General features: G+C 44.8%; 1 protein-coding gene across 1 annotated transcript in view; it reads right to left on the bottom strand.

Moving 5' to 3' along the window:
• Window positions 1-13,953: 13,953 nt before the first annotated feature.
• The window catches only part of CRELD1 (cysteine rich with EGF like domains 1), a 43,834-nt gene continuing 34,240 nt past the window's right edge, over window positions 13,954-23,547 (bottom strand). The window contains exons 9-10 of the mRNA XM_082265772.1: window positions 17,808-17,945; window positions 13,954-15,005 (exon numbers count right to left, since the gene is read on the bottom strand). Coding sequence (XP_082121898.1) covers window positions 14,785-15,005; window positions 17,808-17,945 — 359 coding nt within the window. The 3' untranslated portion in view covers window positions 13,954-14,784. The remainder of the gene's footprint in view (window positions 15,006-17,807; window positions 17,946-23,547) is intronic.

The raw sequence follows: 23,547 nt of genomic DNA on the forward strand, positions 1-23,547 counted from the left end.
TTGGTGTCAGTGGAAGGAATTATGTCCCATTGTTGGTGTCAGTGCCATATTTTTGGTGTCAGTGGCAGGATTAATGCCTTAAGGGCTGGTTAAAGGAAAGCAAAGGGCCACAGTTTGCAGACCACTGCGCTAGAAGATGGAAATCACTGAAGAGACATTGGCTCAAGCTGGACTATAAAATATCTATAAACAAAGCAAAACAAAATGGCGCAAAGGCCTGGTGCCTGATCACCGACCTTTTATTAGGAAATATAAAAGTACAAACTCACAGGAGCAAGTAGTTAAACCAACATTGTACTTAAGCTCAGGAACCAAACCAGTCTTCCACACACTGGAGCTCACATGGTCCTGGCAAAAGTCGTGCTACCAGCTGACGTGTTTCAAGGGACATGCCCCCTTGTTCAGAGCAAAAGTCTAAGGAAGGGGGCAGGTTTCTTGAAACATATTAGCATGTAATACAACCTTTGTCCGCCCCATGTGATCTCCATTGTGTTGTAGACTGTTTTGGTACCTGACAAAGAAAATGGCCTTTGCCCCCACCTATAACTGGCCTTCATAGCAAAGAACACATGGAAGGGCAACGCACATAAGACAAACAAGGATAAAAATTACCAGTTCAATTTGATAACCAGTTTGCTTACCAACCAAATTAACCTGTGTAACAGTTTGCGTCAAGAGGGGTTTAGTTAGCACACATTTGCAAACGCATGTGTAAGCTGCAGGGCCACTCCACGGCACCCTGTATTACCTGCAGTCCTAACTCTAGTGAATTTATGAGAGTCTTCACAGTGGAAGCACATGCAAGCTACATTAACAAGAAAATGGCATCTACCCTCACCTATAACTGGCCTTCATAGCAAAGAAAACATGGTACCTTTAGAAGGGATGTGTCACCTCCAGGCTAACCTGCCCCTTATCTATCCATTAGCTTGCATGTGCTTCCACTGTGAAGACTCATAAATTCACTATAGTTAGGACTGCAGGTAATACATGGTGCCATGGAGTGGCCCTGCAGCTTACACATGCGTTTGCAAATGTGTGCTAACTAAACCCCTGTTTTGACGCAAACTGTTAGACAGGTTAATTTGATTGGTAAGCAAACTGGTTAGCAAATTGAACTGGGAATTCTTATCTTTGTTTGTCTCATGTTTTGGTACCTGAGCATGACAAAGGTCATACTAACAGTTGACACGTTTCAAGGGACATTCCCATCTTGCTCAAAACAAGTCTAAGGAAGGGGGCATGTTCCTTGAAACACATCAGCTGGTAGTATGACCTTTGTCAGGCTCAGGTACCAAAATGGTCTACCACACAATCACATGGGCTGGACAAAGGTCATACTACCAGCTGATATGTTTCAAGAAACATGCCCCTTCCTTAGATTTTTGCTCTGAACAAGGGGGCATATCCTTTGAAACACGTTAACTGGTAGTACGACTTTTGCCAGGACCATATTATCTCCATCGTGTGGAAGACTGTTTTGGTTCCTAAGCTTATGTACAATGCTGGTTTAACTGGTTCTGCTGTACAGAGCACGATAGAAGGCTGTTCTCAAGAATTCAGATATTCAAGCCTAACTCGGCAAAATTATGGACCCCACTTCATCCCTACCATTTCCCCCTCCATCCCTACCATTTCCACCTCCCTGCGTCCATTGATTGTGCATCATTAGCTGGTGCCTCTTTCAAAGGGTGGAGACCAGTGAAGAGGTGTCAGGCGCAGGAAAAGCTAAATCAGAGGGCAAATGTAAATCTTTTAGAATGCCACACATTTATAACCCAAGATATTCAGGTGTCCTAGTCATGGCTGGGTCCCTTTAAAGTACACCAATCGCTATTTTCAAGCTTAATTTTTTTTTTTTTAATCAAACCGAATTTCAATCAAGGAGGATTTTTAATGCCAGGTTTAATTTCTGATTAATAAAAAAGCCTGAACTCTGTATAACCAATAAAAAGATTCTTCTGTTCTGGCTTGTTGTTTTTATTCTACAATGAAGATTCAACTCAGCAATGGAAAATGACAGTTGCATTTGTTTGGCTGTTGGGAGTTGTCTCAGTTTTATAAATCAGGTCACTTCCCCTCATAACCTGTGGGCACATTTAACCTTTTTGCAGCCAGGCTTTTATGGTGTTTTTTGCGCACGTTAAAAAAAAAAAAAAAAAATCATTTTAGGTCTGAAGATTTCCTAAAGCCACCCAAAACATTATATATTTTCTGAAAGCAGAGACCCTAAAGACTAAAATAGTTGTAGTTGGACTTTTTTCGTCACATAATTCAGCAATGGTTTATCAAGCTCAAAATTTCAGAAAAAAATAAACTAAATGTATACTTAGGGCACATCAATGCAATATATTCTTAACATGAAAGATGAGGTTGCGCCAAGTAAATAGATACCAAACATGGTAAACCTAAAAGTGGAGATCTCTGAATGATGCCTGCAGCTACAGGCATCATTCAGTTTTTTTTTTTTAGCAGGTGATTTCCCTGCAATGTGAAAGCCATCATAGCAGCTTTTCAGCCGCTTGATTGCCTTTACGCACACCAGTGCGGTTCTGGTCTCGCCCATGCGATCAGGGAGCCAGAGAACGAATCCCCTGGCAGCGGTGGTTTACCATAGTGATGGTCCCCGGCCATCTCTGTGACCCTCGGAGGCCAGAAGTGACGTCATGACGTCACCTCCGGCACCAGCAGATGTAAACACTGTTTGCTGGGAAGCCCGAGAATGATTGATTTATTTTTTTATATATCAGACTTTCCAGTGTAGATCTTTTTTAAGCGCCCTCTTCCCTCGTGTTCGCACGCAGAAGCAAACGCATACGTAGGCAGCATTCAAACCACATGTGAGGTATCGCTGCTATAAGTGAGAGCAAAATTTCTAGTACTAGACATCCTCTAACTCTAAACTGGTAACCTGTAAAATTGTTTAAAGCGTTTCCTATGGAGATTTTTAAGTACCGAACTTCCACATTATACAAAAAAATTGGGGTAAAAATTAGGTTTGGTTTTAATACATAAGTTTTTTTTTTTTCACCCCCCAAAAAAAAAAAAAAAAATCCCATTTGAAAAATTGCTGTGCAAATACCGACTGTGTGCAATAAACAATTGCAACGCTCACCATTTTTTTCCATAGGGTCTCTGCAAAAAAACAAAAAAAAAAAAATTATATATATATATATTTGGGGGTTCTGAGTAATTTTCTAGCAAAAAACTTTAGACTTACCGGTGATGGTATTTCTAAGAGCCTTTCAGGACAGCACCTGGAGAGAGCGCAGCTCCACCCAAAACCAGAAAACACTGCAGTCTTTAAATTCCTCCTCTTCCACCATGCCTTCAGTTATAAAGTATCCTCCGACATGCTGGAGAACAGAGCACATAACAGAACAACCAACACATAGGTCATAACTTTTATAAAGTGCAACATTTTAGGGAGGGTAGTAGGCTGCTAACCTGAAAGGCTCTTAGAAATACCGTCACCGGTAAGTCTAACTAAGGTTTTCTCAAATCGCCTTTCAGGACAGCACCTGGAGAGGATATAAGAGTAACTTACCCTAGGGCGAGACCACTAGCTGCAGTACCTTCTTCCCGAAGGATTGATCTGCAGCAGACAGTAAGTCCAGCCTATAGTGCTTGAGAAAAGTGGAATAACTGGACCAGGTAGCTGCCTTGCAAATTTGTTCAAGCAAACCACCGACCCTTGCAGCCCAGGATGTAGCCACCGACCTGGTAGAATGGGGCACAATACCTTCAGGAGGAGTCTCTCCTTGAGCTACATAAGCTACCTCAATTGCCCATTTGAGCCACCTTCCCAAGGTGCCCTTTGATGCCTTTTCACCCTTATGAGGTCCTGTGAAAATGATAAACAGGGCATTTGACCTTCTGAACTCTTTGGTGACAGACAGGTAGTGTATTTAGACACCTTCTCACATCCAGGGAATGAAAGGCTTCTTTCTCGCAGTGCTTCCACCATGGAGGAGGAAACACAACAACTGAAGGCATGGTGAAAGAGGAGGGATTTAAAGACTGCAGTGTTTCCTGATTTTGGGTGGAGCTGTGCTCTCTCCAGGTGCTGTCCTGAAAGGCGATTTGAGAAAATTATGGATTTTTACATGTGTCAGAATTGGCTTGGGTGGCAAGTAGTTAACGGTTCGAATCTCGTATTCATGTATGGCCAGCCTAAGTAAAAGGGAAGATGTCCCTCTCCTCTACCCAGCATCACCCACCATGCTGGTCCCAGGTCTGATAGGGGTGCATGGGGGGGGGGGGGGGGAGTTGGGAACAGAAAATGGGCAGTGTTGCTGGGTGTGTGGAATAAAGTGCTCCTGGAGGTCACCCTGTTGCACAGACTTCCAATGAAGCCTACAAACACAATATGCAGGCATGGTCCACTGTTGTCCCCATAATGAAACCCACCCTGAGAACTCCCATGTAGCCATTGCTGTAGTATACATATATGAAGGAACTGAAAATTAAAAAAAAAAAAAAACCCGATGACTACAGGACATCAGCAGTGCATTCATTCCCAAATCGAATATTAATCGCAAACAAAACTTTGCAGTACTTTCAACTGATATTCGCCAAGTCATTGAATATACAAAAAATTTCATAAAAACGTTCCCCACAAATAGTGCTTTCTTTTGGTGGTATTTAAACACCTCTGCAGTTTAGATTTCTTGCGCTATAAACAAAAAAAGAACCACATTTAAAAAAAAAAAAAAAAAAAAAATTATTTTCTGCTATAATTAAAAAATCTAATTTCTTCCTCAAATTCAGGCCAATATGTATTCTGCTACATATTTTTGGTAAAAAAAAAATCCTTATAAGTGTATATTGATTTGTTGGCACAAAAGTTATAGCATCTACAAAACTAGGGGATAGATTTATGCACTTTTTTTTATTATCGTTTTTAATAGTAATGGCAGAGACCAGCGACATTATGGCGGACAAATCTGACACTAGGTGGCACATTTTGGGGACCAGTGACACCAATACAGTGATTAGTGCTTTAAAAAAAAAAAAAAAAAAAAAAAATGCAGTTACTGTATAAATGACACTGGCAGGGAAGGTTAACACCAAGGGGTTAAGTGTGCTCCTAGGGAGTGCTTTATAACTGTAGGGGGAGTGGATGCAGTCGAGGAAAAGATCTGTATTTCAGCTTAGCTGAAACACAAGATCTCTCTCCTCTGTGACAGAACAGCGGTCTGCCTTGTTTACATAGGACAGATTCTTGGGGGACCCCACTTTCCACACCAGACCATTCTGAGTACTCCCCATTTATCACCATCCTTTGGATTTACCCCTGAAGCAAGTTTTTAATTCAGGTACTCACCTTATGATCCATACCTACGTACCTTAGTTTGTACAGTAAGCGTTTGTGGGGAACTGTATCAAAAACCTTTGCAAAATCCAGATACACCACATCCACAGGCCTTCCTTTATCTAGGTTGCAGCTCACTTCATCGTAGAAGGTTAATAGATTGGTCTGGCAAGAGCGATTTTTCATGAATCCATGCTGATTACTACTAATAATACCGTTTTCATTACTAAAGTCTTGTATATAGTCCCTTAACATCCCCTCCAATATCTTACAGACTACTGATGTTAGGCTGACCGGCCTATAGTTACCCGGGATATATCTCGGCCCTCTTTTAAATATTGGTACCACGTTGGCTTTTTTCCAATCAGCTGGTACCATTCCCATCAGTAGACTATCCATAGTCTGAGGTAACTGGGGGTACTATTAAAGAGGAAGTCAATTTCCCACAAGTAACTTTTACCAAAAGGTAAGCCCGTTTAGGAGATATTTACTTTGCATGCAGCCAGTGACATCACTGGCGCATGCACGCTGAAGAAACGTCCACCCATGCTCCTTCAGAGCCCTGTGCCGCAATCAGCGGCTCTTGCGCAGGAGTGAAGCCATCACAGGACCGGAGTCTGAACTGGGAAGCGATGCATACTAGCACATTATGCCTTTACCTTGCAGGGCAATAATAAAAAATAAAAAAAGTTCAGCAGTTTACAACCGCTTTAATGCGCGTTTGACCCCCTCTAGCGATAGAGGGTCTACAGGATCTTGTAAGTGCCCCTGTTAACTGAGGGGTGGTGGGTGTCACTGAAGGCGCTTCTACAGATTTTGGTGTTGGAATCCCTAATAAATAATTATTTGGCTGAAGAATTTCTATACTACTACTTTTTCACGTAGACTTTTTAGAGCTGGTTCACACTACCACTACCAGAAAGTCGCCCCGTGACTTGAAGAGACTTGGGAAGAGACTTGGGAAGAGACTTGGGAAGAGACTTGGGAAGAGACTTGGGAAGAGACTTGGGAAGAGACTTGTGCACTACTTTGAAGAGACAGGCGACTTTGTCTGTGGGGAATGCCTGGCTAATCTCTTTCTTCTTCCTGGAAAGTCTGATAACAAGTCATGTCAATTAAGATAAGGAGGCAACTCCCATTGAAGTATATGGGACAGTCGGATCACAGGTCGCCTCAAAGTAGTACAGGACCCTTTTCTGAAGTCGGAGCAACTTCAGTAGTGCCAATTAAGACGGCACTGATTGATTAACATTGCTTTTGTTATGTCAAGCTACCTGGGGCAACACAAGTTGCCTCACAAGTCGAGCTAGTGTGAATGGGCTACATTTTACTTTCTATTTATAGCTTATCACAATATTTGTACTGTTTGATCAATGTTTATTGAAGTTTGTTCACTTTATTTTTAACGAACGCAGCTTTTTTTTTTTTTGCTGGAATGGATTTTGGACTGTGGTTATATCCCACAGTTTAGTTACTGCTGTAACTCACATATACTTAAACGGTACCACTGAGTGCCGGTTCACACTGAAGCGGCACGACTTCGGGGGGCGACCTGTGAAGTCGCGTGCACTGTGACTTCGGCACGACTTGCACGGACTTCATAAAATGAATGTCTAAGCAAGTCGCTCCGAGGTCGCCCCGAAGTAGTACAGGACCCTTTTTCTAAGTTGGAGCGACTTGTGTCGCTCCTATTAGAACCGTTCCTGTACTATACAATGGACCGCGACGGTGCACGACTTGTCAGGCTGACCAAGTCGCCTGACAAGTCGTACTAGTGTGAATGGAGACTGACACTAGCATGGTTTTTAAATTATTTTTTACAAAAATCTACTAGTGTTCCGACAGCTTTAGATGTTCTTTCCTCCTTTGTTTCAACCTGCGTATTGGCTTTTCAGGCTCTTGTAAAACAGAGACAGGAAATAATTAAACCTTTGTCAAGTTTTTATTACGGTTTGTGTCCCCAGTTGGTCGGATAAATTCTTTCCATCTTGGTGACCATTATCACCAACACAAAAAGGGGCCGGAAATCCCAAATTGTAACAAGGGGAAATTTTTCACTCAATTAACGATGAATTATTAAGACAAATCACACATGTTTAAAAGGCTTAAATACTTTTATTATCCTGAGATGAATAAATAGAGACAAAACAGTTCTAAAAAGGTAACCGAGTCAAATAAAACAGGCTTAGAACATGCACAAGCTCATTGTCTTTCGAGCCCTTTTACTGACCGTCCACAGGAGCTGTGTGGGATTTCCTTCCCAAAAACATATTTAGGTTGTGATTGCAGAACATTAAAAGGGTAACTCTGCTTTGTGGAAAAAAATACAGCAAATAAAAAAAACAAACATCCAACTATTAATACAAGTGGTGATGTATTTTAAGGTTAATAAAAATTACCTCTTTCTCCAATCTGCAGCCGCTGAAAAATTCTGAGAAAAGCAATATGGCAGCCTGGAGGCGTTCTGTATACTGTTGGTGTACAGATTCTCTTAGAAATGTCATTTCCTGCTGGAAGGGTTGGCTCACCTATATTAGGCACCCCCTGCAATAGGAATTTCGGTTTTCACAAGATTCTCCCCAGGGGTTAGATACTTCTAAAAAGGATGCAGAACCTATAGCTTTTCTCACTAGAACAGAGTGCACCAGATGATTATAATGAACCAAAGCCTCCCATTCAGATTCAGTCTACATAGGATATAACCATTTCTTCAGAGCAAAAATGGATGGAAATCTGCTACAAAATTTGGTAACCCTGCAACGTACAAAAAGTGCAGGGTATTGTTTTTTCTCCTTCAACAAAAGTGGAATTACTCTAAGATCTTACAGCCCTTTCGCACTAACACCTTCCTTCCTCCCATCCTTTCGCAGAGCGGGCGGATGACAGGTTTGTGCACGCTCAGTTTATGCAGAGCAGACAAAGACAGACACCACTCTGCTCCATGGGCAGCCGGGAGTATAATAGACTCTGCTGTCTGTCAGCTGCCTCCGTTCCGGTACGTCCAAAAGAACGAGGATGCAGTCCTCCTCCATTTATTTTAGCAGGCCTCATGATAGGCAGATGTAACCGACAAGTCCATTTCATTGCGTTTTGCTGGAAGGGAAGGCTCCCCACCAGGAGAACACAATAGCCCTGCGGGAGGGATTCCCCCATTAACACTGACTGTTTTGATGGGGGAATTGGGCAATTTTCTTTTCTTCCACCCTTGGTGGAAGGAAATAAAATTGCATAATCTATGGACTGCCTAAAGCATAGGCTCATTTTAAGGGCATGTGTCAAGAGGTTTTGGGCTTGTGTCGATGGATAAATGCATCTTGCTTATGGGTACATTACGCTTGAGATCAGATTGAGTCTCAAAGATCGAGTTTATAGACAGGTGGTACATTTGATCAGCTGTTTACCACCTTCATGCCTACCTTTAACCTCCTAAGCTGCATCAACCTAATTTGGAGTTCACATTGCCTTGTATTGGGAGAAAAGAAAGTTCTGATGCAAACAAAAGCCTAGCGACATTGACCCAAAAGCAAAACTCAAGTAAAAAGGATTATTCTCAACAACCGATCTTCCTGACAAAAACTAGTGTAAACCAAAATCCGATTGGTTGCTGAGTGACTGAACCATGTGTCCTTTCACAGGCCCAACAGCATATGGACAAGAGAATAATAGTCTGGGTTTTATTTTCTTCAGGCCACAAAAGGCGTTGAGGTGCATACTGGAAAAAGTGCTTAAGTGACAACAAGCAAAGGGTTTGACTAAACAGAAAAAAAATATGTTCTCCAGTGGCATCTTCCTAGAATGTGGCATGTGGTGATTGGCTAGTGGTAGTGCACTATAGGCCCACAGGCAAACTAAGCCTCAATTAGCTTAACTGTCTAAGTTTGCAACGCTCCTAAATATTTACTCAGGAAAAGCAAAATCTTACAGTCAGTATAACGATATAATAAAGTATAACTTGCTAGCCGGATCATACCTTCACATCTAGTCTCCGTCTACAGTTTGTAGGCCACCTAAAATTAACCTATGCCCAGACTACGAAACAGTGAACCTGTGCCCAGACAAAACACATTATGTATTTACATATTCTGAACAAGCAGCCAAATCCCTTTAAAATAAGCCCTCATTCACCTCTGTAGCTTTAGGCATTGTGGATATATTCAACTTCAAATTTACAACAGAGGCACTGAAATCTTAGCTTTTCTTACAGGCAGGGAGTTCTGCTAAAAAGGTGCAGCAAGCAGGTTTTTGTTTGTTTTTTGGAAATGGTGGGACTGCTTCACTAAACCACCAACAGAAATAGGGGGGCCCCTGCATGACCACTGATGGGAACACATAAAATCAGTGTGGAACTGCCAAGGCATAGTGCTGCGAAGAAGACTCCCGGCTAGGAGAGCAGTCACATGACCCTTAATGGATCATGTGACGTTTCCTACTCCTGGCACGCTTTTATCCCCCATTCATTAGAATGAATATGGGTTTGCCTATTTCCTAGATCAAGGGAAGTGTCATGTCTAGGCTAAGACACCATTGCGTTAGAATCAGTGGTCATGTCTAGGCTTAACCACCGCTTTATAAATGGACCCCCAACCACAGGTACTAGAAGGAGGTTTCAATGACTGTAAACAACCATTGTTCACACAAAAGAATATAAAGACATACTAAAAAACACAAAATTCTTGCATATACCAGAAAGATACATAATAGTGCAACATTCAACGACAATTCCAGGCTCTTCTCCCTTGTCCTAGAGAACACTTGACACCCTAATAAACGTATCTGTTTAGTGTATGTGCCAACATGAGTCCCGCTTCAAGAAATGTGCAGGCTGCCACAACTGGTCCTTAAGAAAAAAAAAAAAATGCCCGGCTGTCATGTCGATTCTTGGACTTCAAGGCTTTTTGTGCCACTGACCTGGAACAAATATGCAGATCCTGTTCGTCCACATGAACGTTAGTGTCCTGTCATTCCCAATCCAAAACTGTAACGTATTGCAGCGTTAAAGCTCTGGGTTTTGCCTTTATATGGTATAATCAACAATATGCAAAAGAAAAACCCCAATAATATGCATTTCTGCTCTGTTTTAATGCCACTTTTGTAAGGCTTTTTATAAAAGGTGGTCAGCAAAAAGAAGGGCGACAAAAAGGAAACATGGACAGTGGTCTCCAAACTACGGCTCATGCTTGGCTTTATCTGGCCCATGGGGCAACATTCCATCCACTGACTCAACAATGGGGGCATTTTTTCTCCCACTGACAACAATGGGGCACAATTCCTTCCAATGACAGCAGCAATGGGGCACTATTCCTCCCACTGACACCAACGATGGGGCACCATTTCTCCCACAGGCACCAACAAGGGAGCATTATTCCTCCCATGAACACCAATGATGGGGCATGGTTTACTCACACTAAGGATAATCATTTTCTATTCACAATTGTCATGGTCCAGCCCTTCTAAGGTCTAAAGGACAGCAAACTGGCCCTTTGTTTAGAAAGTTTGGAGACTCCTGCTCTAGGAGGACTGAAGTGACCAGTTGTGCAGTCCCAAAGACCGATATGTTAGAACGTGATAAGCGGTCCCAGAGGCCGATATGTTAGAACGCAATGGGCAGTGTGCGGTCCCAGAGGCCAATATGTTAGAACGCGATGGGCAGTGTGCGGTCCCAGAGGCCGATATGTTAGAACGCGATGGGCAGTGTGCGGTCCCAGAGGCCGCCAGGTTAAAACGCGATGGGCAGTGTGCGGTCCCAGAGGCCGCCAAGTTAAAACGCGATGGGCAGGGTGCGGTCCCAGAGGCCGATATGTTAGAACGCGATGGGCGGTCCCAGAGGCCTATACGTTAGCACGCAATGGGCAGTCCCAGAGGCCTATATGTTAGCACGCAATGGGCAGTCCCAGAGGCCTATATGTTAGCACGCAATGGGCAGTCCCAGAGGCCTATATGTTAGCACGCAATGGGCAGTCCCAGAGGCCTATATGTTAGCACGCAATGGGCAGTCCCAGAGGCCTATATGTTAGCACGCAATGGGCAGTCCCAGAGGCCTATATGTTACAAGGTGATGGGTGGTGTATAGTCCTAGAGGCCGCTCACCAGCAATGGTGGTGTCCTGCTGGACCCTCAGTGTTTACTAAAGTGTTGAAAGAATGGGAGTACCACGCTAGTTTGTACAAATCCTCTAAGGCCCCTTTCACACATGTGGACCATTCAGATCCGCCTGCCAATTTTTCAGGCGGATCTGAACGGATGCCCCATGCATCTCAATGGGGCATCAGATGTCAGCGGAGACATGTCCGCTGACATCCGATCTGATCCGGTTCAGGCCGCCAAATCTGGATGGATGGAAACCCTATTTTCCATTCGTCCAGCGGATCGGATGAGAACAGACAGGCGGTCCGTTCTTATCCGATTCCCCCATAGAAAACAGTGGGGACCTGACAGCGCCGTCTCCGCACACAGCGTGGAGACAGAGCTGCCATCCGCCTGCTCAGCAGGGGATCAGCGGATCGATCCCCCGCTGAGAAAAACTGAGATAGATCATGCAGTTGTTTGGACTGATAAATCCAGGCGATAAAATATCAAGCCACACCCTTCATGAACTGTTTAGCCCCGATGAAGGAAGGGAAGAAACGGAGGGAGAAAAGAAACACTGACATACTAGTCTGTAACCGTGTGTAAAGGTGTATTTGCATTGAAAAAATAAAATCGCCTCTAGCATTGGGTGTCCTACATGTGTGGATGTTGCTACGATATATAAAACTATTTAATTTTTTTTTTTTACATTTTAGAATGGGGTGCCTTGAGAGAATGCATAATTTTAAAGGGTGCCTTAATTAAAAAAAAGGTTGAGAAAACATGGCTCTATTATATGTGTAGGTGAGATGGGGACCTTAGTCCTTGAGGGCAGGGAGTGGTATTAATGTGTAGTATTTAAAGCGCTTTGTAAATTTCCGGCACTATACAACTACCCATAATAAAGAACATTCAAACCATGCAATTAAAAGGCAATCAATGTAAGCACTCAGTGCTCATGTTAAAGTTTGTTCTATCCATTGTCATTTGCTAACAGCTTGGTCTTCATGTAATTTGATGTAAAATAGTAACTAAAAAGGCATGTAAAATAAAACAGGATTTTATATACTTAGAAGACCACACAAAGTTAGACGGATGTAATTTTTTTTTTCTTCAATGGTGGATCTTTAAAGCCAAAACTTTAAGGTTTCGTTTTGGATAAAGTAATGAGTATTTAACTAACTGACCATCCTAATTTTTACTGTAATGCCCGCAGGCTGCATAAACAGTGATACGACTGCTTTTTTAAAATTACCATCAGCAGCTGCCAAGTGCCATAGCAGGGGTTAAAAAATGTGTCCTGCCAGAGTCGGAAAGTGGCTCTCACACACCTTGGTCTCCTGCGATTCTATACGTCCCAAATCCACAATCCGCTCCCTGGGCGGCTCTATAGCTTGGAGCGGTGATCATGCTGCAAATAAAAGTGCCGATTATTACTGTATATGCAGCCCAATAAATTCTGTATAATTAAGAGCAATCAGTTTGGTGTTAAACCCTGTCAGGTTCCCTAACCCTCCCCCCCACCTCCTCACCTGCGCCCCCTTGGAAAGTTTTTCCCGCGACTCCTGTTTCTGTGACGACTCAAAACAGTTGAATTAATCATCACGTTTGTACTGAAGACAATGGGCATCAAGATAAACAGAGCGAATCTCTCAAACAAGGACGCAGACAGCAATCAAAACCAGATAGGGGTTCCGCTTAAACTGGAGTTCCGCTTTCCCCTCCAAAAATTAAAAGTCAGCAGCTACACACACTATACACATACTATAGCTGCTGACTTTTAATATTAGGACACTTACCTGTCCTGGAGTCCAGCGATGTTGGCACCGCAGTTGACGTTTCCTTCTGCTGCCGCCGCCATTGTTGGTAATGGAACCCGGCAGTGAAGCCTTGCGGCTTCACGGGCAGGTCCCTATTGCGCATGCGCGAAGCGCGCTACGCATTCCTATTGGCTCGGCAGCTGGGGAAAGGAGGAGGGGGCCAAACTTTTGAGGGGCGGCACCGTATCCCGGAAGTGGGGAAGGGTACCTGTCAAAAACAGGTACCCTTTCCTCCGCTGAAAGGTGCCAAATGTGGTACCGGAGGGTGGGAGGAAGCAAAAGAGTGGAAGTTCTCTTGATCCCTTGCAGTGCATTAATTTCTTGTGCTGTCCAGGGGAGAGGAGAAACCGTTTTACTTACCCAATTCTCTGTTCCCCCAGCAGATGGCGCTCCAGCGGTGGACTGCCCCTCTGCATTATCACTTCCAATGCAGGGCTTTGACATCAGGATCCTAGACTGCTGGAGCATGGGGGAGAGGAAGCTGCGGGGACTGGTTTAGCTGCGGGGAGGATCAGAGGATTGGAAAAGTACATTTGTCCCCCCCCCCCCCTTTTTATTTTCCTAGACCAGAATGTGCAGTTAACCCTTGCAGTGCAGATGTAGCCACATTTCTTTAGCTGCCCAGGAATTTGTTGAAAGTAGAAGACATTTTTTGACTCTACAGACACTTAAGCTACGCTCAGATAAACCCAATCCAACGACAGACTAAAAATAGGCAACATTCAGCAAAAAAAAAAAAAAAATAAGCATAGCTTATACCCTTTCCTATTAAATGTGGTAGGTCAAATGGCTTCACGAATAGCTCCAGGTCAGCTGTCCAATAGCTACAAGCCTTGTAGAGTCACGGCTTCAAGCTCCAATTCTGCGTGTCACCATGTTACTCCAGTCTGTGTTACTCAAATCCATTTTTTTTATTTTTTCTATAGCAGCATTGCTGGACTGTCCATAGCACAGGCTGTTAAGTAGGGCAAATTGATAAAGTTTATAGACTATTTTGCCCAGCAGATCACAGCAAAAAAAAAAAAAAAAAAATCACACAGGCATATGTAAGGACCCCACACACCATAAAGAATATTCCTTTTCAAGGAGTTGCTCAGCATGGTCAAAAAGTTACACAATGTGCTAAATCATACGTTTCTGAACAGCTTGGCCAGGCCTTCATCGTGCTTTGAGGAAGCACCCGACTCCTATGCCGTGCGGTCAGGCTCCATGTAAAGCTCCCTATTAGCCAGGAAATCCTACCCAAGGCCTTTGCAGGTAAGGCGGCCATACAAAAGGTTCATAGTTGCTTAACCATAAAACTTCTCAGGCTTAGGAATAATATTCACCTTCTATTTTCATCCGCCAGTTGCGGACTTCAAGGATGATAATGCTTCAATCTGTACTTGGGAGTCTTTTAAACTAAGAGGACGTAATTTGGGTGTTGCCTATCCTAAGATCAGCCTGGTTTAAAGACTTGATAAGGATTCTCTGCTTCAAAGAAGGGGGCGATACAAACTCTTTGGTGCCCACATGTAAAGCAGAGGAGCAGCACTGTACACATAATTCCCTCCATCGCACGTCTGTATCCCCATCGCTGAGGAGCTATCTGCCTTTCAGGAAGCCGTCCAGGACTCGATCGCTTCTTTCCGAGAACCAGTATCCTGCCATGGCGGCCACTGCCCCGATGAAGATGGCGGTAAAGACCATGTCTCCCTTGGCTGCCAGTGTGGCCAGGGCACAGATCACAACTCCAAAGAACATCTGCTGCAGGACCACCACCTCGTCATCTGTGATGTCATCAAACAGGCCTTTCTCAGAATCGTCTACACAAATAAGAACACAAAAAAAGAATAGAATAGGATTGAAAATGGACAATGCTAAAAGTGATATGGAGATATACATCTATATAGAATCTTTTTTTTTTTGGTATAAAAGGACATCAGTCGTCTGATCCGACCAATTTATCTAAATTGTTATAAATCTTGTGTGAGGGGACGGTTGAAAGACAATTGATCAGCCTAGGACGACTCGGTCGGACCGGATGGCCCTCTCTACCCTCCCCTTCCTTTTTTTCTTTACCCTAGCTCCCTCGCTCTCTCCTCCCACTTTCTTTGCTTTGCTCCTTCTACTCACTTTCTTTCTAAAGTTACACCCCACTTCTGGGACCAAATTTACCCCCTCTCCCCTTGGGCATACGTATAGTTGCTGCCTCGTCCTTCGACTGATGTGGTAGCCCGCCGCCTGGGTTGCTCTTCTCCATTCTCAAACACCGACCATGTGATAGATGCCGGTGGGGATGGGGATCCCCCCGAGGGCATGGCACCCTACAGACTTCTGTTGCACTATGTGGCACATTGGGGTCCCATATCAAAGTGTATTTGAGCCATATCTGTAGACCCTACTGTCCCACTGTGTCATTGTTTCACATAATAGTCACAAGCTATCTCTTGGGATATCTTTTGTGTTTTTCATGCATGTTCTGATGTTCTAATGTTCTTTGTTTGGTCATGTATCATTGCTCTTGACGATATTGTATTCCTTTTCCACTTCCATAAATAAGGCTACATTCACACCTGAGCGTATTTTTTACCGTGATTTACAGGCGTTTTTTGTGCAGGCGTTTTAGATTGAATAGAAACGCCTGTAATCTGCCCAAAAAGAAGCTCATGTACTTTTTTGAGCGTTGGGCGTTTTGCTCACAGCGTCAAAACGCTCAGATGTGGACAGGGGCCATTGAAATGAATAGGATTTGTCTTGTTGGGCGTTTTGAGAGCTGATCCTAAAGCAGAAAAAAACTCCCCAAAACGCCTACATGTGAACTTAAGAATTTGAAAAAAAAAAAAAAAAAAAAAACACAAGTGATCAGACGGGGACAAAAAAAAAAAATTATCTTAAAATCACTTTTTGTCTGCTTTACCCCCCAAGCTAGAGTTCCTAACCTCTCCTCGGAAGTGAATTTGCTATCCCAGTAAAGCAGCCAAGTTTCCAGTCCAGATGTAAAAAAAGTAGCAAAGGCGCCACATCATGGGTAATAAGAATCCCAAAGGATATTTTATTGAATGGTCAAGGTAAAAAAAAACAACAAGTTTCAGGGGTTTGCAAACACTCCCTTCATCTGGGCTTAAGTATGTTACTTCAGGCAGAGAATGTTCTATTTTATGTATGTTTTTAGTAACATTGATGGTACTTTCTGAATAATGCTAATATGAGACCCTATGTATCGTCTCTATGGTCTGTATAATCATTTGACTGACTAAGCCACAGCTTTTACATAGTCGGAAGCGTACATGTACAGTGCTTTGAAAAAGTATTCATACCCCCCTGAAAATTTTACACATTTTGTCATGTTACAACCAAAAATGTAAATGTATTTTATTGGGATTTTATGTGAAAGACCAACACAAAGTGGCACAGAATTGTGAAGTGGAAGAAAAATGATAAAATGGTTTTCACATTTTTTTTTTACAAATATCTGAAAAGCGTGGTGTGTATTTGTATCCAGCCCCCTTTACTCCGATACCCCTAACTAAAATCTAGTGGAACCAATTGCCTTCAGAAGTTCCCCCAATTAGTAAATTGAGTCCATCTGTGTGTAATTTAGCCCACGTTCACATTGGTCCAATTTGACATGTGATCAGACATGTCAAATCCAAGCCAATTGCCGGCAAATACACCGTCTTCGCAGCGCCACACCGATTCCCAAAAGTAATACTTTTGGCAACTTTGGGGGCAATTTCCATAGACATCTGTGTCGGACTAAAATGTCGGCTTGAAATCACACAAGTTCAGCTGAACTCGCACGATTTAAAAAAGGGCCTCAGTGGGAACCTGGGCTTAATCTCAGTATAAATACAGCTGTTCTGTGAAGCCCTAAGAGGTTTGTTAGAGAACCTTAGTGAACAAACAGCATCATGAACGCCAAGGAACACACCAGACAGGTCAGGGATAAAGTTGTTGAGATGTTTAAAGCAGGGTTAGGTTATAAAAATAACTTTGTAGAACCGCCTTTCATTGCAAATTACAGCTTCAAGTCTTTTTGGGCATGTCTCTGACCAGCTTTGCACATCTAGAGAGTGACATTTTTTCCCATTCTTCTTTGCAAAATAGCTCAAGCTGTGTCAGATTGGATGGAGAGAGTCTGTGAACAGCAATTTTCAAGTCTTGCCACAGATTCTCAATTGGATTTAGGTCTGGCCTTTGACTGGGCCATTCTAACACATGAATATGCTTTGATCTAAACCATTCCATTGTAGCTATGGCTGTATGTTTAGGGTCGTGTTTTGTGAACTGAGCTTTTTATGTCCTGAATGCTATTGGATTATGAGACAATTTTAGGTCTATGGACGCCACGTAGGCCCGCAAGAGGTATGATGCAGCACACACTGGCTTGCCTTTTTTCCACAGAAAAGTAATAGGTGGCTATCGGTCCTGCAGAGATTGTATTTTATAAACACAGAAAAGCTTGCTGTGCATGAAAAAAACTTGTTGCTATTGTGTATTACCTCTACATGGCACAGGCATCAAGAACGATTGCAAGATCTTATCTCATTGCTTACTGTTTTCATGTTTTACAGGCTAATAAAAGCTGCACTGAGCGTGGATAAATTCCTATCGAACACTCCTACCTGTACTGGTGCTTCTGCACATGCCATCCACTCTGGAGTAACCCTTCTCGCACACACAGTTGTAGCTGCCCTCCGTGTTCACACACTCCTCATGTGAGCCCTTGCACTTGGGTAACTCAGTGTCACACTCATCGATGTCTGGAAGAAAGAGGTGTACATTAAACAAATTTACTTAACAGTGGAGTACATCTGGCTAAAAATGGCATATCTGGGTATTGCTTCTCTCCCATAAAGTGCTGACATATGACTTGGTGCCATAGTGTACACAGAGCCACTCACACCAACCCCAACCCCTTAAATGAGCTTATAAGGAACAATACTTTATTTTTTTACTTTTAAAAGGTGAATGCTTCAGAGCTGTAAACGTTAACGTTCCATACTCTACATCAGGGATATGCAAACTGTGGCCCTCCAGCTGTTGCAAAACTACAAATCCCATCATGCCTCTGGGTGTCATGCTTGTGGCAGTGAGTCTTGCTATGCCTCATGGGACTTGTAGTTCTGCAACATCTGGAGGGCCACAGTTTGTGCATCCCTGCTCTACAGGCTAGTCACAGACTCCGAACGGTCACCTGGCAAAGATTCAATAGTTAAAGCTGTTGTAAACCACTGGTTACCATTTTTTCATCATAGAACCTGCAAGGTAAAGGTATAATGTGCTAGTATGCATTGCATACTAGCACATTATCTGAAACTTACTTGAAAACGAAGCCCTACAACGATGCGATGTAGTCGCTGGAGGCAGGGTCCATTTTCTCCAGGTCTTCCTCTGAGTCCTGTGTGACAGGCCGGAGCCATGATGACGCCACTCCCGCGCATGCACGGGGGAGCCATCATTCGCGGCACAGGTATCTGAAGGAATGGCACAGGTGGCTGTTCCTTCAAAGCCCATGCGCTGATGACGTCACTGGCTGCATGCAATGTAAACATCTCCTAAATGGTACACGTTTAGGAGATATTTACAGTACCTATAGGCAAGGCTTATCTATAGGTACAAATTATTATTCAGGCTTTACTTCCTCTTTAAGTAATTTCAAAGTTGACAGTCATGTTTGGAATGCTGCAGCTGCTGCCCAATCCCCCCTACTCCCTGCGACAGCAGTACGAGGAGAAGTTCCCCATAATAGCTGTCAGTTGTTTTAAATCAGCGTGGCCATGAAGGGCTCCTTCCACACGGCCGCTTCACTCATTCTGTGCATGAATGAACTTCAAGTACCAACATCTTTTGTGGATGCCTGCTTGTAGTTCTCAATGAGCGCCATGGTAGTTCATGGATTCTTCCTGTCAGTGTATCTGCTTGCCTGTACGAGAAGTACAAGCACACAGACACTGGGCAAGTCTGCAGGGGACCTGCATGGCAACAACGATCTACTGATCGCTGGTGCAAGGCTTTGCAGGCTCAAAAAATAAAAAATAAATAAATGTGCTTTTTTTTTTTACCAGCAAATTGTGCATTTATTTTTTTAAAAAAACGAACTTATTCTTTAAAATGATTATTAGTGTTGCAGCGCCATCTGGTGTTCACTCTTTAAAACTACACCACCCTCCAGCAGCAGTGGGACAGAAACAAAGTTATATCTTCTGCACTCTGAAGTAATGGTTAGAATAATGCTGTCATTCTAAACAAATGAATATCTTTATTGAAGCAGAATTCAAGAAAGGAATTAAAAAAAAAAAAAAAAAAAAAATTAAAAAGAAGATATAAATGGCTCCCTGGAAATGCCTTCCGGCTACGTCTTTTCTTTAATCATGAATGGGTGGAGATACAGACTAGAGAGTTCTTCCACACGCAGAGCATCCAGACCTCTTGATAGTGTGGGAAACTTTTAAATGCACTCCTTCGTGGAGTATGTATCACAGAAACTGCTGCGGTAAAATCAATACTAGATCAATGCCCGCATCCTACTTCAAAAAAAAAAGGATACTAAGGAACGAGAGCATCAGGTGGAAGAGCAGGTGATACAGTTGGAAAGGGCATATATAGACTCGCCCTCTGGGGGGAGCCAGGGAGGAGTGGATGGCAACCCAGGATGTGTGTAATCGCATGCTTTCTTCTGCAGCGGAACACAGCGGTTTTTCACTAAACAAGCTTTCGATGAGGAGGGGGAGAAAACTTGAAGATTTTTAGCTTAAAATTTGCCCAATCCCACCAAATGCCACCCTCCATTGGTGCTTTAACCCTTTCACTGTCAGAATAATTTTTTGTATTTTGTGCACTCAAAAAAACGGAATTTTTGTAAAATCTTACCTGTAAAATTCCTTTCTCTGAGTCCTCCGACAGTCGCCGCCTCTTCATATTCGTCACATATGGGGTATTAGACTTTGCTCCGAAGGAGTAGCTAGGCAACAGAATATGTTAACAATAAAGCTTTAACATATCCCACCCTCAAGGGGTGGTCCCCTCAGTCAATACCCTCCTACTTCCTGCAACCATATCTCAGTTTTAGTGGAATAGCAGTAGAGTATACATTCAAACCCCAAAAGAGGGGCGGGGGCGGCGACTGTCGGAGGACTCAGAGAAAGGAATTTTACAGGTAAGATTTTACAAAAATTCCGTTTTCTCTTACGTCCTCCGACAGTCGCCGCCTCTTCATATTCGTCACATATGGGGACGTCCCAAAGCAGTGCAAACATGAGGGGTGGGAAACGCATCCGCGCCGAAAAGGCAACGCAGTCTCCACATCAAAGAAAGGAACCTTACCAAAGGAAGGAAACCAGCTGGGCAACAGCAAAAATAAGTGCTCAACAGGAGCAACAACCCAGGAAAAGACAAAAAAACCAGGGGATACAAAAAACTATCCCAACAGCCAGGAGTCCCCAACAAGGGACCCTATGGAACAGCCGCACTAAGAACCTTGCGGCCAAAGGAAGCATCCGCCGATGCCTGAACATCTACTTTGTAGAATTTTGTGAAAGTGTGTACGGTCGACCAAGTCGCCGCCTTACACACCTGGGCTACAGAAGCCCCATGACGGCAGGCCCAAGACGTACTCAGTGATCTAGTAGAGTGCGCCTTCACAGGCACAGGGGGAACCTTCCCCTGCAAGGCATAGGCCTGTTCAATGGTCTGCCTGATCCATTTGGCAATGGTAGAGGCGGAAGCCGCCATGCCCTTCCGAGGACCCTCTGGAAGAACAAACAAGGAGTCAGTCTTACGAAAAGACTCAGTCGATTTAAGGTAAACCCTTATCGCCCGAACAACATCCAGAGAGTGCAATCTCACCTCCTTCGGATGTTTAGGCTTCGTGCACAACGAAGGCAAAACAATATCCTCGTTAAGATGGAATTCCGAAACTCGCTTCGGTAGAAAAGAAGGATTAGGTCGCAAGACCACCTTATCCAAATGAACAACCAGGTACGGAGACTTGCAGGACAAAGCCGCCAGTTCCGACACTCTGCGAGCCGAAGTGATCGCCACCAAAAAGGCGACCTTTTTGGACAACATAGACAACGAGATCTCCCTGATCTGTTCAAAAGGAGCACGTTGTAACACAGATAGAACTAGATTCAAGTCCCAAGGGGGCAAAGGATCCCTCCTAGGAGGAACCAGATGCCGCACACCCTGAATAAAAGCGCCAACCAAGGAGTTGGAAGCCACGGGACGTTGAAACAGAACGGCCAGCGCCGACACCTGACCCTTAATCGTAGCCAGCGCCAAACACTGATCGACACCCGTCTGAAGGAAAGACAGCACACGGGAAACCGAGTACGTGCGGGGTGAAAACCCCCTGGACTCACACCAGGCAAAATAGGCCTTCCAAGTACGGTAATAAACCTTCCCCGAGGAAGACTTCCTCGCGTTGATCAAAGTATGAACGACCTCTGGAGAGAGACCCTTCTCCTTCAGGACTTCGGTCTCAACAGCCAGGCCGTCAAAGCCAGCGACTGTAAAGCAGGATGGTAAATCGGTCCTTGAGACAGTAGATCGTCTCGAAGAGGCAGACGCCAAGGAGCGTCGACCGCCAGATTCACGAGGTCTGCGTACCAGGACCGGCGAGGCCAGTCCGGTGCCACAAGAATCACCGTGCTGCGTTCCGAGTGCAACCTGCGAAGGAACCTGGACAGCAACTGAATCGGTGGAAACGCGTACATCAGCCTGTACTGATGCCACGGGGCCACTAACGCGTCCGACGCGTCTGCCCGAGGGTCGCGCGTCCTTGCCACGAACCTCTTCACCTTGTAGTTGAGGCGAGACGCGAACAGGTCCACATCTGGAAGACCCCACTTCGCGCACAACATCTGGAAGACAGCCGGGTGGAGAGACCATTCCCCCTGATCCAGGGTCTGGCGACTCAGATAGTCCGCCTGCCAGTTCTCCACTCCCGGAATGTGAACCGCCGTTATCGCCGGGACATGAGTCTCGGCCCAAGACAGAATGTCGGCCACTTCTCGAGCCGCTCGGGCACTCCTGGCGCCCCCTTGGTGGTTGATGTAGGCCACCGCCGTGGCATTGTCCGTCTGCACCCGAACCGGGCAGCCCTGCAGCCGGTCCGTCCAGCGATGAAGACATAGCCTTATCGCACGCAATTCCAGAATGTTGATCGGAAGGGAAGACTCCCCCTCCGACCAGGTCCCCTGGGCGGACAGAACGCCCAGAACACCACCCCAGCCCGACAGGCTGGCATCCGTGGTGATTATCGTCCACGAGATCGGACGAAACGACTTGCCCCCGGACACCAACGGGGACTGGAGCCACCACAGAAGGTTTTCCCTGGTGCGATGACTCAACGAGATCTGAAGATCCAGAGATTGAGGTCGCCCGTCCCACTTGGACAAGATCTCCGCTTGGAGACCCCGCGTGTGAAACTGCGCGAAAGGAATCGCCTCGAAGGCCGAGACCATCAATCCCAGACATCTCATACCCGTCCGCAGAGACGAGTGTGGAACGTCCCTGAGGGACCTGACTTCCTCCTGAAGAGTCCTGAGTTTGTCTTCCGGCAGGAAGACCTTCGCCTGCACCGAGTCCAGTATCATTCCCAGATAGGGGAGACGAACCGACGGACTCAGTGTCGACTTTGGAACATTTATCGTCCAACCAAACTCCTGCAGAGTTTGCATTGTGACAGACAGGTCCTTCTCCAGACCCTGTCTGGTTGCAGACCGAACCAGAATGTCGTCCAGATACCCCAGGACAGAAATGCCCTGGGCTCTCAATAATGCCAGAACCGGTGCAAGCACCTTGGTGAAGACCCGCAGAGCCGAGGCGAGCCCAAAGGGCAACGCCACAAACTGGTAGTGATCCTCCGCAATGGCAAATCGAAGGTACTTCTGATGACCCTCGAATATGGGGATGTGAAGGTACGCATCCTTCAAATCGATGGAGGCCATGAATTCCCCCGGAACCAGGGCAGCCACCACCGAGCGCAGGGATTCCATGCGGAACTTGCGAACTCGCACAGAGCGGTTCAGAGCTTTCAAGTCCAGAATCGGACGAACCTTGCCCTCCTTCCTGGGCACGGTGAACAGATTGGAATAAAACCCCCGAAATCTGTCCCGATGAGGCACCGGAACCACCACTCCCTGAGCCCTCAGGTCCCGCACCGCCAGGTGCAGATCCCGCAGGCGCTCTGGAGACAGTTGAAGATTTGAGGGAAAAAATCTGCTCTCCGGCCGAGAGAGAAACTCGATCTTGTAACCAGATCGAACGATTTCCAGAACCCATCTGTCCCTCACACGGGCCAACCAGGGCTGAAGAAAACCGAGCAAGCGTCCCCCCACCCCAAAACTGGGTGAGGGCGCC

Source organism: Pelophylax lessonae (genome assembly GCF_965119305.1).
Source record: "Pelophylax lessonae genome assembly, chromosome: 8".
NCBI classification, from domain to species: domain Eukaryota; kingdom Metazoa; phylum Chordata; class Amphibia; order Anura; family Ranidae; genus Pelophylax; species Pelophylax lessonae.